Below are 18737 nucleotides of genomic sequence, written 5' to 3' on the forward strand. Positions count from 1 at the left end.
CTGGGAAAATGTTTCATTTTGTGTGAAGTAGTAAGTGATTGAAAGTTAAGTATTCAAAGTTGATGAGTCATTTAGTGGGCTCCTTTTTTGTCTTTTTATAACAAGTGATTTTAGTGACAAATTATAAAGAAATAGTCGTTTTCTTCCTACCTTTTTTGTGTTTGATGATTTCCTTGAAATTTTTCTTGATGTTTGTCGATAGTATTTCTACTTATTTTCAATTTTTTAAATTAAAAACAATTTTCCCTGCAAAGTAATTTTAAAAGTACCATTTCGAAGAAAGTTCATTATATTTAGTTATATACAGGTCATCAAAAAACATTTTAATTAATGAAATATAAAGTAACTCAGAAAAACTAATTACTATTTATGTATTTCTTAGTATAAGATTATCCTTGATTATGTGTAACACAGAGTAGATAGCTAAAACCTCATACTCTTCCAATCTTATTTATCCTCTTGGTTTGGATCTTTTTTTATCAGTTCCTTTTTTTTCAAAAGTATTGTCATGTCATGCTTTATAAAGTTTCTTACATATATCTATTGGAGATCGCAATGAAATTCTAAATATGGTAGGTGAGAAAAAATTGATAAACTCAACATTCGAATGTATAGTACCAAAAGACTTTTAAAAGTACAAATGTGTGTTTCTGTGTGTGCTATATGAAGCAAGCTTGGTTTCTGAGTCTTCAAAGTAGTATCCCTTCTTTGAGAAACAAATATCCTTAGTATAATTTATGTACTTACAAACTTTTTTCCTATGCCTTAGTCCCCTATCAGCAGATGAAATAATTTGGAGAAGATACTTTGAATTTACTGTGCTTGGAGATGAGAAGGAAGGTTTATTCCTTTACCTGTGCTATTCCCGGATTCCGTTTATGAAATATGGTTTTCAGTATATGAATTTATACTGATGTTTGATTCAAGTGTTCTCTAAAACATTGGCAGATGTTTCCATTGAAGGACCAGATAGTAAATATTTTAGGTTTCCTGAGCTAATGGTCTCTTTTGCAACTGCCCAACTCTGCTTTCAAAAGCAGCCATAGACACTATGTTAAGAAATGGGCATGGGCATTCTGTGTGTGTTATGTGCTATTGAGCGGGCTCTGAGTTCTGCTGACCATCTGAATGAGTGATCTCCACAGCATCCTGTTCTCAAAGCCCTGCTCCCTATAAAGTCGTTCCTATGGCTGCTTTTAAGGAGATCGTTCATCTCATATTTGGTCTTGCTCTTTTCCTGCTGCCTTCTATTTTTCCCAGCGCTGTTGTCTTTTCCAAAGAACCCTGACTTCTCATGTGCCTGAAGTAGGATAACTTCAGTTTTGTCATTTTTGCCTTCAGTGATGTTTGAGGCTTAATCTGCTCTGGGACTCACTTGTTCATTTTTTTTGGTGGTTCGGGGTATCTATTTATAGACACTTTATCAAAACAAGGGGTGGATGGGATTTGGCCTGTTACCCATAGTTTGCTGACCCACTTTCTATTCTTTCCACACACTCTCCAGAACATCTTTATTTTAGCCCTCTCTGGTCTAAACAAGTCTTTGGGCCTCTTAGGTATCTGGCCTTCATGAAGGAAGGAGAAGGTTGAGAAAGGTGAAATTAATATGAATCAGCATTTGACATATACAGTAAGCAAAATAATCTCTCCATCTGTAGTTACTTGGAAGGGTAAGTCAGTAAACCTTTACCTTTTAACTACTTTGCAAATGAGTTAGTAATTGATAATAGCATTTTTATATATATTTATATATATATTTATATAGATATATAACTACATTTATGCACTTATGTGATATGTAAACATGTGCATGTAGTTGACTTGGCTTCCTAGACTGCATGCTTTGGAGTTTTCCATTTCTTTGTAAGATGATAGATCTATTCTCCCTCCCCTCTCGAGGATACTATAGCTGATTTTGGAAGTATTCTATCAGTAGCCAAATGAGTACAGTATAGTTTGATTTATTGAAGATTTTCATTTTATTTGAATGGAGTTGTTTCTATATAGTTTGTCATACAAATGAGTCATGATATGAATACCAAAAACAATAATGAGATGATAAAAATAATAGTGCCTAATATGTATTGTCTATTGATTAAGTTCCATGTACCATTCTAAGTGATTTATCCACAGTTGAAGCAATATTGGTGTCCACACTTCCCAGATGGAAAAACAGAATTAGAGAGGCTGTAACCTCAGCTAGGTCAGTCTTTTTATTTAATTCTGATTGAGCTATGATGATATAGCCCCAGATACAAAGTTGAAGGAGTATTTTTATTTTCATCATTTATTTACCTCTAATGAAAATTAAGGAGTGCTAACATGATTAAATGCACCATAGCATTTTTATTACAAAGCACTCCTACTCTAGTAATTAATGAGACCGACAACAAGAATTACTTTTGGGGACAGAAGCAATGTATTCCTCAAATTTAGTTGAAGTGTAAATTTTAAATTCAGAGATAATATAGTCTTGTATTTTAGAAAGTTTAATTGATTTATGGTAATATATAGTGTCCTAATTTTTTTTAAATTATAGGTTTTAATTTTTCACATGATTCGATTTGCATTGGAAAACTTAAATACTTCTGTATTGTCAGCTTTACTACTAAAGTAGTTCTGCTTCATCTTTAAGAGAATTACAGCATAGTTGAACTAGTTTTGTTATCTATTAATATATATTCAACATTATTTCAAAGTATTTCTCAGACATTTGAATATTTTTATATGCTAATAATTTTCACATGGTAATTTTATAACAATTATTGCAGTTTGTAAACAGTTTTTAATGACAAACATTCAATTGGCAGGACAGAGAAATGCTTAAAAATAGTCCTCAGGGCTTTCAGTTATATCATTTTAATATCATTTAGAGATGGCATAAAAATAGAATGGCTTAAAACACATTATTATTAGGAGAAGAAATTATTGTTAAAATACATGAAATCTCACTTTTGTACGAGGTACTTGTCACATTTCCTATATAAAGTTTGGAGATTGTTTTTGATCCTATGGAATTTTCTGAAGCTTCATTCAATAAATAATTCACTGGATTTACCTTTAACACTCTGCTTTAAATAATGCTTGAATTATTCTGAGGTGAGTTTGAAGTTGGAAGGAAACACTTGGAAAGGTAAAGTCTTTGGTTTTTAATTTTTTAAAAATTAATAGCTTAATTATTGGTCGTAAGAGTTTTTGAATGGTATAACTGCATTTGGAGATCAAAAGATTAACATTTCCCTGGGTTTTCTTCCCACTGGAAAGTTCTGAAGTTTTGTCTTGTTTTAATGAAACAGTCATAGCTCTTAAAACTCAGAATGTGTATTTTGACGAAGTGTTTTACGAAAAAGGGGTTTCTGTGATTCATTTGGCAGGTTGTTTTGGATGAGGTATGAGAACAAGGTAGGATTTTTTTCCTAAGTCCTTGAAATCCTTTATTCCATTGGAATAATTGTCTAAAATTTCAATGACAGCATCCTGTGGCACATGATAAACTAGGTGTGCAAATTGTCAGCCCCCACTTCAACAGTGTATTGAAGGGGAATGTTGTTTTTTCTACTCTCAGTCAGCTCCTAGACCTAGACTATCCGTCTAAGAGGGAAGCTGCAGGGCAAGGCTAGGTCACCCTGATCTCCTAGCAGCTTATCAAAAGAATTATATGGGCAAGTTGGCAAGGTCCCTGCTGTGAACGAAATCATCTGTCCATCTCAAGATGAAGATATTCCAACATGCACCTATAAAGAAAACCACTGCTAAGGTAAGTGATTAGAATCCTGGTGTTATTTCGGGCAAGTGTTCATGTTGTAAACAAGATATATGTGTGTTCTCTATTATCCCACATGATTTTAAGTGTACATTTCAGTAAGAGTATGTCAAATATTTTTCCCTCTCTACATAAGAGAGTCTAAAAAGTACTCATTAGATTTTAAGGTTAAGTCTAAAGTGAGTGGGTTTATAGTTATTACACACATTTTAGAACTATTTTTTTTTATACAGATAACATTGTTAGGAGGTATAATGATGTAATTTAGGAGTATGAGTCATCTCTGTCTGGGAAACTTTGTTTTGGTATTTTTCTTCAAAGAATAAAAATGATTGCTACTTTTCATTTTAATAACAGACCAAATTTTAATGAACTCCCCTAAATCAGGTATAAGAACTAGGGAAAGAATGCATAAGCTGTGCTTTTTTTTGTGTAGTATAACCGCTTAGGAAGCATCATTCTGCTAGACCTCTCTTGCAGTTTTAGTTTTTTGTTTTCCTCGTTCTTAGGTTTCACTTAGTGTGTGGTTGATGTGAAAAGGTGGAATTTGGATTTTCTCTTTCATTATTTTTAATGTAGATTTTATGTGTACATCTATAAACAGTCTAGTACTATTGTATAATGACCTGAAGACTTCTGGTTAGTTTATTGGTACAGTCTTCCAGATTATACAGAAATTGTATCTGTGGTTTAAATATGTTCTTTGCCTCTAGAAGTTTGTGAAAACTTAGGTAAGATGCAGCTTTCAGATGATAGTAAAAACCTAAGGTAGAGAATATTTTCTTTATTTTCTTTTCTACATCAGAAGAATTAATAGGAATTTTAATTTACTCTGATAACCTGGTAGCCATCATCTGTGTCTCAGATCAATATTTACTCTCGATACATATGATATGAACATGATATATGAATATGAGCATATACATAAACATTTATGAAAATTTTTAAACAGACATTTTTTAAAAAATAGTTCAATTGGTATGAATTTATTTACATGAAATGACATTATAAAAATAAACCATAATTTTAGTGTCAGAATACAAAATATCTAAGTAGTATCCTTAACTGTGTACCTAGTCAGAAATATAAAGCTCATCTATAAGCCCTTTAGTAGGAAAGATGATCCACAGTCCACATATATATGAAAAAAAATAATGTAAGTATATGCAATTTGAGAATAGTTTTTTCTTTACTAATGTGAAAGGATTCATATATTATTGGGTGGAAAAGTTCAAGTCATAATTTTAAGTTTAATAAATAATCCTCAGATAGGACACTTTCTGGTAGACATTTTTAAAATAACTAGTGTTATTGGTTGTATTGCAACTTTCTTGTAATGTGTTTGGTTGGTGTATGAATTCTCTATTATATTCTAGATATTTTAGTGCCAACATTTCAAAATATTATCATTTTTTTCAATTTTACTAACGTCCTCGAAGTTTTACTATTATGTTTTTAGAAATAGTCCAATCCTTTTGGAATATTGTCTCAAGTCCAATTAAACTTTCAAATTTGAGTATTCTTGTAAAGGAAATTAAATATGTTAAATGAAAGTGTAAAGACCCCATATGCATATGTCCTATTTGCACTAGTAGAAATTATTTATGAATTTAGGGATCTAGTTTTTCTCTATAATGATCCTTTGTAATACTCCCTAAGTAGAAGCAAGTATACTTGTTCTGATCTGTGTTAAAAGAGGAAACATTAAGTCGTTTCCTAGAATAATGGTGGCTTATTTAAGATCTTCAGAAAAGCTCCCAGAATGTACCTTTCAGTTATCTAATTGATTTATTCATTGAAGGCAAGGGTTTGTTTTCTCTTACTATTTGGGTTTCCCTTCTTTTGGCATTTTGGGGGGAAAAACATGCATTTTGCAACACGAAGCTAGTTATTTATAGTAACCAGTTTAGTAAAGCAAGAGCCATCATGGTAGAGTGCCATAGATATTTGTGACTATTTTTTGTTTGTTTGTTTTATTTCTGGGCAAGTTTATAGTCCTGAGATTTTTATAATTAATGTTTAATTTTTCAACTTTGGGTTCATATTCAAAGTTGGTAGGTGGAAAAGTTGACAAAACATTTATGTTGTTTACATGGTTCGTTTATTTAGTGAATGTTTTTTGAGGACTGGAATAGGTTATTGAGACACAATTAAAATTCAGAAGAAATATTCAGAGATAGCAAGAAAACAAGGAGAATGTTTCAAAGAGATAATTGTGTTAAAGAGAAAGGCTTTGAAACTCCTGTTTACAGGTGATAAGTAGAAAGGTATGCATGTATACACACAAATACATACATATAAAAGATATTGAGGTACTTTGCTTTTTTTCCTGAATCTTTGAAATTCCAGGTGAATTTTATTCTTACAGTACATTTCAGTATAGATGAGCCATACTTTAAGGGCTCACGGTCCACATGTGGCTAAAGGGTGCCATTTTGTATAGTGTGGCTCTACATTGTCCTGCCTCATTTTTAGGATCATAGCTTCTCATTTCTCGAGACCATTCTCTGATTCCCCAGATCTGTTAGTTTCCTTTCATCCTCAGTCTCATAGAATTGTGTTTCTTTCCTTTAGAGCATTTGTCATAGTTGTAAATTAAACTGTTTGATGTTTGTCTCTTCCACGAATGTAAGCATGAGGGTTTCCCATTGTATTTCCAGTCTTTACATACAACTGGTACTTAATAAAGAGTATTTGACATAATGAATTTTGCTAATTACTAGTACACAGAGTAACTTGATCAGAGTTACACATTTAATTTTACAGTCGGGCATTAAATTTTTTCTAATTTTGTTAGGATGAGAATGTATAAAATATCACTCATATGAGAGTAGTTTCAAGTTGTTCACTTGTAATTTTGTTTTCCTAGGAAACAGTTCTGTAAACTCACGTTTGTAAATAGTAGGAAGCTTTTAAAACTATAAGAATATTTTTGAGTTCATTTAATAGATTTGATGGTAAAAGAGGTTTAATAATTCAAAATATTGTTTGTTTGCTGTTCACATTCTGAAAATTGACTTAAATTATTATAAAACTAAATTACTTAAAGTGGCTTTTTATAAGAATGAAAATTTTTTGATAGATTTCATTGAAAATAGTAGTCTAACTTTGTCTTTTTAAAGAATGCTTTTTTCTGAGTATGGTAAAGTGATTAAATTACCAAATATATTTTGGTTATATTTTAATGATTATACTTAATCTTGAGTAGAAAAGAGAAATTGAACAGTTTCTAATGTAGGTAAATTTATACTTTTGTGTGTTATTATGCAAGTGGAAAGAATTAGATACTGTTAAGGAGTTGGGTAAGATTTCATTGCAAAATTAATAACTGTATGTGGAAGGGATAGTAGGCATTTATCAAGAGAAGAAGAGAAGGAAGAGTATTTCAGTCAAAGGAACAGCACATACCACAGATATAAGGTTTTGGAATACTCTGATAACTCCTCTAAGTAATTAAAAGCAAATAATTAAATCTGACTATAATAAGTAATTGTGGGTGGAGGGCAGAGATGGGAAATGAGTCTGGAAAGCCACTTTGACAGTAGGATGATAAAGGAGCCCCACATGACCTTTAAAGGAGCTTGAACCTATCTTGCCCTGTTGGGAGCAAAACATTGGATAGGAGACCTGAAAAGTGTGAGCAGTGACATTAATATAAATTTTAGTTACAATAAAAGAAATAGTGGGCATATACTACTTTAGTGTGGGGATATGGGTATACATTGTTTACTCATCCCCATCCCAACCCCCTCAACCCTTCCCACCCCACTCCTACACCCTTTCACCAGTAAGACAGGACATTGAAGACAAAGATTCTGTTAAACTCATAATGTGAATGTGTTTTAATGAGTTTTAATGGCAACTTACTGTGTAATAAGTTTGTTAATTACCAGAGAACAGGATATGCTTTACAAAGTAAAAATAATTGTGATTCAATCATTGCCATTGTTCACTGCATGCTGAAACTTAATGTAAATTCTTTCATCCTCAAATGATAGCCTGATTTTACTGTGTGGTTATATTAACTTTAATCAACTTAAAAGTAAAAGGATATTCTATTAATTTAAAAAATGATTACATGTTTTATTAGAGTATTGAGGTTTTAATTATATGTCATTTATTAGAGAATATTTTCAGATTTGTCAGAATTTAAGTAATAAGGAAGTCTAAATAGGAAAGTTTGTAAAAGCACAACTCTATATACCATGAACCAACACTGTAACCAGGAACAAGTCATCAGGATAAAATGCCTTTGCTTGGAAACCATATTTTTTCTTTGGTTGCACAGGGAGACCACAGGGGCCAAAGCAGCAGTAAGAAAGATCACTATTCGTTCTGCTCTCTGTCCCAGTCCTGTAACATAGCTCTGCTAAAATTTACTAGGAAAACCTCCCTGATCTTAATAGTTGCAAGGGTATATGGTCATACTGGTGTCTTCCTGACAGCTTTGCCACTGTTAACCACAGCAAAAATGTCAAGCACAGATGAATACTGTACAAGCCCTTCCTATTTCCACTGGCTCTTCTTTTTTTTGGAAAGGGCAGTGGAAAGTGAAGCCTTTTCTCTTTCTTTTTTTTTAATCCTTGTGATTCTCATTGTTATCATGTATCATTCGTGGGGTGTCACAAGATTGTGGTGTGATGGGCTTTTTATTTTTTAAGTCTTCAGTGAGGTTTCAGTGTGGCAAAAAATAGGTTATGTTTTCAAAATATGTATACCATATCATTGATAGTGAAATATATTTGATCAGTGTTAAACTTTATAAATGTGATATTTCAGTCAAATTTCATAATGATATTTTGTCCTTAGAATTAATTTTGGTAACTTCACTATTTCAAAGAACTGGATTATGTTTAATTTTTTATATTAATTTTTTTTCTTCAAATGAATTAAAATATATTTGTTTTTCCATACAGATTTGAGTTCTGTGAACCTGCATTTGTGGTTGGTAATTGCCTCCAGATAGCATCTGACAGTCATCAGTATGATCGAATTTACTGTGGAGCTGGAGTCCAGAAAGACCATGAAAACTACATGAAAATATTACTAAAAGTTGGAGGCATTCTAGTCATGCCTATAGAAGATCAGGTAACTTCTACTGTCCTTTTGCTCAATGGCATAAGAAACACATTAGCTTAAGATGGGAAGTATAATATCTATTAAAGTACGTTGTAATTTTTAAAGAAGAAATACTCTTTAGGTGTGTTTACATAGAAAAAATTTGAAATGAACTCTTATTTAACCAAAGCAGATATAGAAAAGATTCCTATACTAGGATTAGAAGAGACTTGGTCTTTCATCAGAGCTTAGCTACTGCCCGTGTGGTGCCATAGTCCCCCCTTATTCTTGGATTCAGTTACCCATGGTCAACCATGGTCTAAAAATATTAAATGGAAATTTCCAGAAATAATTTTAAGTTTTAAATTGGATGATTTTCTGAGTAGTGTGATGAAATCTTGAGCCTTCCTGCTCTGCCCTTCCTGAGACATGAATTATCCCTTTGTCTGTCATTATCCACAGTATATACATTTCCTGTCCTTTAGTCAATTAGTAGCCGACTCAGTTATCAGATTGACTGTTGCAGTAATGCAGTACTCAACTTATATACTTAATAATGACCCCAAAATGCAAGCGTAGTGATGCTGGCAATTCATATATGCCAAAGAGAAGCTATAAAGTGCTCCCTTTAAGTGAAAAGGTGAAAGGTCTCAACTATTAATAAGGTATTTTATCATCTTACATCATCACAAGAAGATGGGTGAGTACAATACAATAAAGTACTTTAAGAGACCACATTCACATAACTTTTATTATTGTATGTTTATAATTGTTCTGTTTTATTATTAGATGTTATTGTTAATCTCTTACTGTGACCAATTCATGAATTAAACTTTATCATAGGTATGTATATATAGAAAAAAATATTATAAATAGGGTTCAATGCTGTCAATAGTTTCAAGCATCCACTGGAGGTCTTGGAACATGTCTACTCTTGATAAGAGACACTATTGAATTTGCTGGGCTGCTCCCTCCTTTTCTCACCTGGAGGCATTAAATTGAATGTGACACTCTCTACTAGCTGCTCCATTTCCGACATTCTTTAATTCTTTGAACATATAAAATAGAAATAATATTTGGGGTTTGGTTCAGACTGCTTAACTCCACTAAAGAAACAAAGTAAATTTTAAATCTTCATTCAGTACTATGAGACTCATTTGAAAATATTTTTCAGCCATTTGCCTGCTGTGGTGTGGAATTATTAAGTATGACATATGTATGAAATACTACCTTATTCAGAAAATGGATCTTTCAAAAGCACATTCTTTAAAAATTTATAAAAATATATTTAAAAAAATATTTTTAATATTTATATTTACCCAAATACGAGATGTTCAAAACACCTTGTGGTTTGTATGGTAGAAGATAAATTATCTAAGATGACTGGGACCTAGCATGATGTTTTGGAGTTTATATATCTTGGGGGGAGCAATCCCTTCATATCACAACATGTTATTTGCATCTGAGTAGATTTTACCATTATCATATACTGTGCTTTGCAGCAAATCATTTGTCAGTTATTAAAAAGACCTAATATAAAAACATTCATAAACAAACATTCCTGGAAAAATGTTACTTGACTGTTTCCAGAGTTGAGATTCTCAGATAAACAGTCTTTTCTGTTTTTCTTTAAAGCTATATTTTTAAAACATGGCTTGTGCTCACTTCGGCAGCACATATACTAAAACATGACTTTCCATTTGTGTTTTATTAAATATTGTTATGTACTGTTATACGAATGTAAAATATAATAATGATTTTTATAATATAAATTGAAAATATTAACTTGATCAAGCCATGTACTGAGCTAATCTTTTTTTTCCCAAGGACTGTTGGTGGGTATTTGCTGAGTAAGTGCAACTTGTAATATTTTTGTGACTAATTGCATTTATTTGTGAAATATCAAGTTGAGATTAGAATATGTTATTACCATCATGGAAGATCTTGAAGTTGACTCACTGGTACAGTAATCAAAACATGGTTTTATTAACGTAATGCTTTAACCAAACAACTGAACCTATGTGAAACATATTTTTGGAGCCAGTGGCAGGCATGAATTGGAATAATACCACTAGAAGCCATCAAACCCCAAATATGATATGCAGTCACTTGGCTATATTTGGATATTCTCTTTGCCTTCAAATATCTATCTTGAACAGCAAATATTTATGATTCCTTCTGTATCATATTATAGTAAATATTTAAATGAAAATGATTTGATTACATTCAAATACAGGTGATTATATAGCAATCATTGACAATTATTTCATTAAAACAAAATTGTGACTCTAAGGCAGTTATATTTCTAAAATTAAGCTCTTCTGTTTCTCTTTTTTCCTCTAAATAGTTAACACAAATTATGCGAACTGGACAGAACACTTGGGAAAGTAAAAATATTCTTGCTGTTTCGTTTGCTCCACTTGTGCAGCCGAGTAAGAATGATAATGGCAAACCAGATTCAGTGGGACTCCGTAAGTAACCATTGGTCCTTTCCCATTGAACTATGACTTTAACTTTGATGCTCAGCATTTAATGAACTATATGATTATGAAGAAATAAATATCTATGCAGTAATATATTCAGTGGATTTAGTCAACTATTCTTTCTTTTTTGATAAAGCCCCTACCTTTTACCAGACACCGTTAGCTGCCTTCACAGAAACATGACAAGAAGGAGCAAGTTAAACAAAATAAATTTAACTCTTTGCTATAAATGGATAGAGTTAGTTGTTTGAACGTAGAAAAATGGTGATCTATATAGAAAGTATTGATGGAGGATAAAGAGGTATCTAAAGTTTACCTTGAGCAACTAGCTAAGTAATGGTACCATTTGATATTTGGAAGACTGCAGGTGGAATAGTTAGGTGTAGGAAGATTAGATATTTTATTTTGGCCGTGTTCGAGGGGTTTTTTTTGGCATATAAATATCAGGTAGTCAAGTGAGTGTACACCTACTGCACAAGGGATGTATAAACTGAGAATCCTCAACATAAGGATGGAATTTTAAGCTATGAGAATGGATGAGGCCACTTAGGGGAGAGTGAAGATATACAGAAGAGGTGTTAGGATTGAACCTGTGGTCCATTAAATTCAGGGATAAAATGGAGGAAGATGTACTAGCAAAAGAAGGGCCAGAGAAATGGGAAGACACAGTGAGCACAGTGTGTTGAAACCAAGAAAGAAAAGTATTTCAGAAAAGGGAGTGATCAGCTTACTGAAGGCTACAGAGATCTTAAGAAAGAAGAAGAAACCATTAAGTGAAGTTCTTAATAAATGAACTTTACCTTAGTAGAACTTTTGCTTTAATTTGCTTTTTAATTGAATTTATATCATAGGAACCTGGCTTTATAAAGAGATTCAATTTTATTTTAAGTTTTCATTTTACCCTCTTTTGAGCTCTGATTTTATGGCCCTTTAGAATGATTTAAAAAATTATATGAAGTAGTATTTTTAAAGTGGTTGGCATGTAATAATTACTTAATAAAAAGTAGTGTTGGGATTTGGGGAGGATCAGTTAATTATACCTGTTTATCCCTGCTTAAGTTCTTACCAATGGAAAGATGGGCTTGGGATCAGAAAGCTAGGAATTGAAATGTCAGCTTTTATTACCAATCAAAGTAGATGGGAGAATATAGTTTAAGCCTCCACCCTTAAATTAGACAGACTTAGCCAGTTACCCACAACACTGGCTAAAACTCCTACTGTGTGAGCTTACCCTCTAAATATGTGGGTGAGTAGAGCTCAATGTACATACTTGTAAGTAGACATGTCGTAATGAAAAAGGGAAGAGAAAGAGTAGAGCCTTACATGACCAGCTGCTTCTTACACACTCACAACTATATAAGCCACTCCTCCTGCCTTGGGGAAGAGAGAGTGTGGTGATCCAGAGAGACCCATGTAGCTCCATGGTAAGTGTCACTCTTTGGGAGTGTCAGTGGCATTGGGGTCTCTCCCCTAGAATCCCCAGAGTGGGCCGACTAGCATTCTTTAACAGGAGCTGCCGTCAGAGGAGAGCCATTGACCACTCTTTATGGATTTATAACATTCATAAATTCTGACAGTGCTCTTATTCTGATCCCATTTAGAAACAAATTAGGCACTCAGCTCTAAAAAATTTTGAACCTTTTATAATTCAGAAAGTGTTATTATTTTTGTCAAATGTACTTGTTGCTAATGTATGCTACTTACAAAAAGGAGTTGAGTCAATCTATAAAACAAATCTACATTAAATTATTATATAAGGAAAATTAAAAATAAACAGAGAATGATTAAAAGAAAAGATTATTAAAAAGACTTATTCTGTTAGAAATATGAAGTTACTCCATTGGAAAGTTAAATTTAAACTTCCAGTCTAGTCAAAAAAGAGATACGTTTTGGGTATGCTCTGGGATCAAAAGAGACTTCTTTCTTTCTAGACCCAGAATCAAGTAATTGTCACTTGTATTCAAATGAGTTATACTATTATTTCAATGAAGACTACTTTTCTTGTTGGCTATATACACCCCTCTCCACATATATACATATATATATGTATATATGTGTAAATGTATATGTATAATGTATATACTACATAGTATATAGTGGGCTATGCTATAATTATTGAATACTTAAATCCTGTGCTAAAAGCAACAGTAGTAACAAAGTAAAACTATTTTCCCCCTTTTTTTCCAAGTATTGGAATTATAGTTTATGACAGTTTTGTTTAGCCTATTAAAACTGGTTGGAGAGTTGTAAAGAGAAGCAATGAAAAAATTCCCTGACACAATTTGGTTTCGACAGTGACCTAACCATAAGCATAATGCACATCATATATAACTTTATTTATAGAGTTCCTTGTAGATTTCTGTGCAATGGCTATTTAAGCGTTTTACTTTGTAATTGACACTATTATAACCTTCAGCATTCTTCTTTTTAACTGATAATTTTCCTAATTTAGTTTCCTTTAGAAGAGTCTTGGTTGTAAATGTGGTTTTATAGTAAAACATTTTAAGAATGGCATGGATGATGATATGCTTTAAATAAGCATTTTTGTTCTTCCTCATTTTTTAGGATGTTAACACAGATAGGTCTGGGTAGTTAATAAGACTGTCATTGGTTGGGTTGATTGGCGTTTGTAACTGTGAATGTAAAGTAGGAATAAATTTGGTGGAAAAGGACAAAATGGGAGAAGAGCCTAAATTAAAAATAAAAGTGCACCATACTTCTAAAATATTTATGGGTAAAATAATGTCTAAATTTCTCATCAAAATAATCTGGAGGGGGATGGGAAGAAGAAATGGGAGTGCTGATGAAGTCAGGTTAGTCATAAGGGATAATTGTTGAGGCCAACTGTCAGGTATATGGGATTCATTATACTATAAACTCTTTTTGTTTATATTTGAAAGTCCCTAATAAAAAATGAGTTAAGAATTATGAGTTTCTAAAAAATAAAGAACTTCATATAGTAATGTTTGGAGAATGAAAAAATTTTTGAAAATTATTTGTCAAAATTTAATAGAATGTGTGAAGAATAAAAAAGTTTCATTTTTTGTTTAAATAGCTTTGTGGTCAGAGAACATTATTTTATTAATTATAGGGTGTTAAAATGCAAAAGAATGTTAGTACAAAAGACCCTCAAGAAAATATACATGTAAATCCTTTGCCAAATGTATTTTGTAGCTATGGAATTGCTTGTGTGAGCAGTTACTAAAATGTAACAATTCGAGTTATGCTTGTATACTTAAGCCCTCATCACTCACACTGATTTTGAGTCACATGATTTATACCCTCTTTAATAAAGAATTTGTACTACCATAAAAAAAAATGTAACAGCTCCTCAGATTTATCCCTAATTTTTACTCAAAGGCATATTCCTTTCTCTTTTTTGGTATAGGACAGTCTGAAAATAAGGACATAGTGCTTAAAGTTCAGGGCAGGCTCTTAAGGAGGCGTAAAGGAAAAAATGCTATACCAAACTAAAAGAAAACTATTTTTTCTGTATACCACCCACCAGTATTTCTGTATTCCACATGTGTGAATTTTTCTACACAGAGCAATTCTTCAATTTTTTGTGAACGCCAATGAGGTGTCCTATGATCTTATTCATTTCTGACATAGCCAGTCTTAGCACGGACCCCACAGGTTAAGGGCTCTGTCCCAAAAGACTTCCCCCTCCCTCCAGCTTCAGATACCAATTGCAAGTCCTGTGTCTTCTGTGTTTCTGACAACATGCTATAAATGAGAAGTTCCTGTGACTACCTCCTAGAGTTTGATGGTTTGTGGCTCACAGAACCTAGGAAAAGTTTTACAGTTTACTTAATAGACTGCTAGTTTATTTTAAACCAGATGGAATTGATGCATTGGACAAGGTATGCTACCTGCTTCGTACCTTCGCGTATTCATCAGCCCCAAAGCTCTGTGCCTTATTAACATAACTCAAGTTTAGTTGAAAGAAACTCCTATGAACAACAAAAAACTCATATAACTCCTTTCGCCTTTATGATCTTATCATTTAGGAAATTTCAAGTGTTTTAGGAGCTCTGTGTCAGGAATGGGAAGCCAAACGTATATTTCTTATAAATCACAGTATCACAAGGAATTAAGGGGACTCCATAAATTTTGGTACTATACCACATTGAGCTATATGAAATTGCTTTTTTTTGTAGAGTATCGCATGGCCAAAACTAGTTGGTTGGAGGGTTGGACCTAAATAAAATGTCGTTTTCAGTCTATGTTAACAAATGAACACGAAAGTGCTTGACTTCTAGGTTCTTATAAAATCTATATAGAGACTACCTTTTGGGAAACAAATAGAGCTTACACGTATGTGTTAAAGATAACCTTAATTGTAATTATGGAGTGAAAACTTCAAAATAGGATTTTGTAGCAGTCAGGATTAGTATTATCTGGCCCATTAAATTCTTATAACTGGAAGCATGGGAGTGTCAAAGAATAAAAAATATTAGGGATTTTCGAATAGGTAAGGCTGAGAATTATCTAGAAGTTTTTGTATCATTCAGAAGAACTTTGAAATGAAGCTCATGTGGATGCTATTTTTGTACTTATGAGTGTTAGAAGCTACTAAAGTCAAATCTGACTTCTTTTCAACTCTGGGTCTATTGGTTCTTTATGAAGTTCAGGTATTCTGACAGTTTAGGATTGAAAAGTTCATCATTGTAAGAGTGTCCCTGGAATAGCAGGCGGTGTTGGCAGAGAAAAGAACATAATTAAGGAGTTAAAAGAGAATACCAATAATGTGAGAGAAGTTCAAGAGACAGCTGAGAAGACTAATTATAGCTTCTATTTCTTAACTCCTTTATAATTTCCAAAACTCTTGGTCTATTTTCTACCCTCCTCTTTTGCAGCATTCACTCACAAGTCTAGGTCTTTTCTTTGTTTATACTCCCTCTTGGGTCATTGCTTTCCTAATCCTTGCCTGTCACGATGGCTTGGTGACTCCCAGATTTCTATCTCTTCCTGACTTTGCTCCTGAATCCCAGCCATATTTAACTGCTTGGTTAGAAAGGAGCATAGACTCTAAAGTCAAATGCCTGCATTCAGGTCACAGCTTATGTCACTCTTGACTTCTGTGAACTCAAGTGAGTTATTTAACCTCTCTCTACTTCATTTTCCTCATTTAGTATTAAGTGAATTATTGCATATAAAATGTTGTCGTTATTGTTCCTGAAATCCGCATTAGATATGTAATAGACACTTCAGCTTTAACACAAACTAAACAAGTATTTTCTTCCCCCCCCCCCCCCAACTATTCTTCCCCTTTGTCATGGTCAGTAATTGACATTGGCATCTTCCTGTTTGAATAGGCCCCAAACTCCCACATAAAGTCCCTATCCATCCTGTCTTCAAAATATATTTCAAATCTGTCCACTTTTCTCCATCTTTACTGCCATCTCCCCTCACTCCCATCTCTATCAAAGTGTGGTCACATCTCACTGGAGTGTTCCAGCTGACCTACATTCTTCTGTTAGAATCCATACTCCACAGAGGAGCCAGAGTGTCATTTTCCTTATATTACAACCTCTGCCTTCTTAAAACCCTTCAATTGCTGCATGACAAATACAGTGTGCATTCTTTATCGAGGCCTACAAGACCATGCATGATCAGATCTCTTATTATTTTCTTCTTTCTCTACACTTTATCTACACTAATCTTCTTTTAGCTACTTGAATCTGCTAAGCTTGTTTACTTCTTAGGGCTTTGATAGTCCCTCTGCCTCAAGATATTTATATGACTGTTTCATCTTGTCATTTAGATCCTAGCTCAGACATGACTCTAAGGGAGATCATTTGGACTACTTAGTTGAAAGTAACCATACCCTGATGTTACTTTCTACATCATTGATGGATTTTTTTTTCATATTCCATGTTTTTTCCCTCCATAATTAATTCCCATCTACCCGCTCCCCCAAATATATAATCTCCATGAAATCAGGGACTTTCTTAGGCTAAATCATCCACTCTGTGTAACTTTAACAATTCTAGCATATAGTTCTTTAACAATACCTGGCATATATTTTAACATAATTGTTGAATGAATATTAAATAACTTAATGAACAATTTGAGGGGGTAAGCAGAGTAGGTGATATTTTACACATTTTAACATATGAGGGATGAGATCTCATATCTGTTTTTATTGTGTTCACAAAACTAATCATCGGCAGAAATAGGACTTGAACTCAAATTGTTGTGTGTTGTTTTAGTTTCCATCTCATATAGTTGGGTGCAGGTCCAAACAGAAAAAAAAATGGTTTCAAGCTAAGCCTACCCAGTATAGATCTTTGGAATCCTTTTCCATTTTAGGTTTCAGTAGGGAGTTGAAAAAAGACAATTTTGTAAGAAAAGGTTTTTCTTTTCTTCACATTTAATAATGCTGAGAGATCTTTGAATTGGTCTAAAAGATCTCCTACTCTGGGGTTTTAGGATAAGCCGCATCTACTATTGCAGGGCGTATTCAGTTTATGATTGGCCATAGCCCCAGGTACTTGGGTATGGTAGGCTGTTGCCGTGAGCCTTGGGTAGGATGCTGTATTGTGCACGGCTGGCTCCTACAGGGCCTTATGGGGCGTACAAAGGAGAGATACCACAGCTCCTCCCCTCCTAAGGCTTGCAGTCTGATGGCAAAGACAGACTGTATACAAGTAACTAAACAAGGCAGGATTTCAAATGTTATAACAAGTTTGGAAGGGAGGTATGCAGAAAAGAATACTAAAAGTAAAGAAATAAAAAACAAACGAGTTTTTGGTGCTGTTTAACTGAGGAGGGTTGTGTTTTGTTTTGCTTAGGTGTTTGAGAAAGATCTTAGATAATAGTTTAATTTCCCCAGGGGAGAATGAACTTTAGGTAAAAACTAGAGAATTTATTTATCTATGTATAAAGTATTGGAACAGGCTACAAAGAAGAGTATGTAGTTCTCGGGCTTATTTATGCATTTATCTGTGAGAGATGAGAGTGAAGCGTAAAGGATGTATTTCAACTTTGTGACATACACACACACAGGCTTGTATATAAAATCATAGCTTTAAGAGCTTAGACTGAGGCAGCTGTTTGAATGTTGCCTTTGAGCTTTTTTTAATAGACTTTTTCACATCAAAAAGTATAAAAAAGTACATATGGTAAAAATCTTTACCGTTCTTGTCCCCTATTTAATTCTCATGTACTGTTTATAAGTTCTTATTTTTTCCTTCCAAAGAATTTTTATGAATATACATGGAGACACACACATCTGTACATAAAAAACCTCTGTACTGTCTACTGTTTCAGTACTTAGAATGGTGATTGGCATTTGGGAAGCAACCTGAAATCTTTGTTATTTGAAAGTCAGAGTTTTTATACTTTCTTTGTTTTGTAACATTCACTAAATATATATGTATATATATATATTGTTCTGTGAAGAAATGAATAATATGTTTTATTTATGT

General features: G+C 33.1%; 1 protein-coding gene across 3 annotated transcripts in view; it reads left to right on the plus strand.

The window, feature by feature from the left end:
• The window catches only part of PCMTD1 (protein-L-isoaspartate (D-aspartate) O-methyltransferase domain containing 1), a 63167-nt gene that overhangs the window by 41269 nt on the left and 3161 nt on the right, over positions 1-18737 (plus strand). For 2 of the 3 annotated variants that reach the window (XM_036232852.1, XM_016152817.2), the window contains 2 exons: positions 8680-8851; positions 11169-11292. In XM_036232852.1, the coding sequence (XP_036088745.1) occupies positions 8798-8851; positions 11169-11292 (178 nt within the window). In that variant the 5' untranslated portion in view covers positions 8680-8797. Of the gene's footprint in view, positions 1-3565; positions 3758-8679; positions 8852-11168; positions 11293-18737 lie in introns of all 3 variants that reach the window. The other variant, XM_016152827.2, reaches the window with a different exon arrangement.

The sequence above is a fragment of the Rousettus aegyptiacus genome, unplaced genomic scaffold (genome assembly GCF_014176215.1).
Source record: "Rousettus aegyptiacus isolate mRouAeg1 unplaced genomic scaffold, mRouAeg1.p scaffold_m13_p_15, whole genome shotgun sequence".
Classification (NCBI taxonomy): domain Eukaryota; kingdom Metazoa; phylum Chordata; class Mammalia; order Chiroptera; family Pteropodidae; genus Rousettus; species Rousettus aegyptiacus.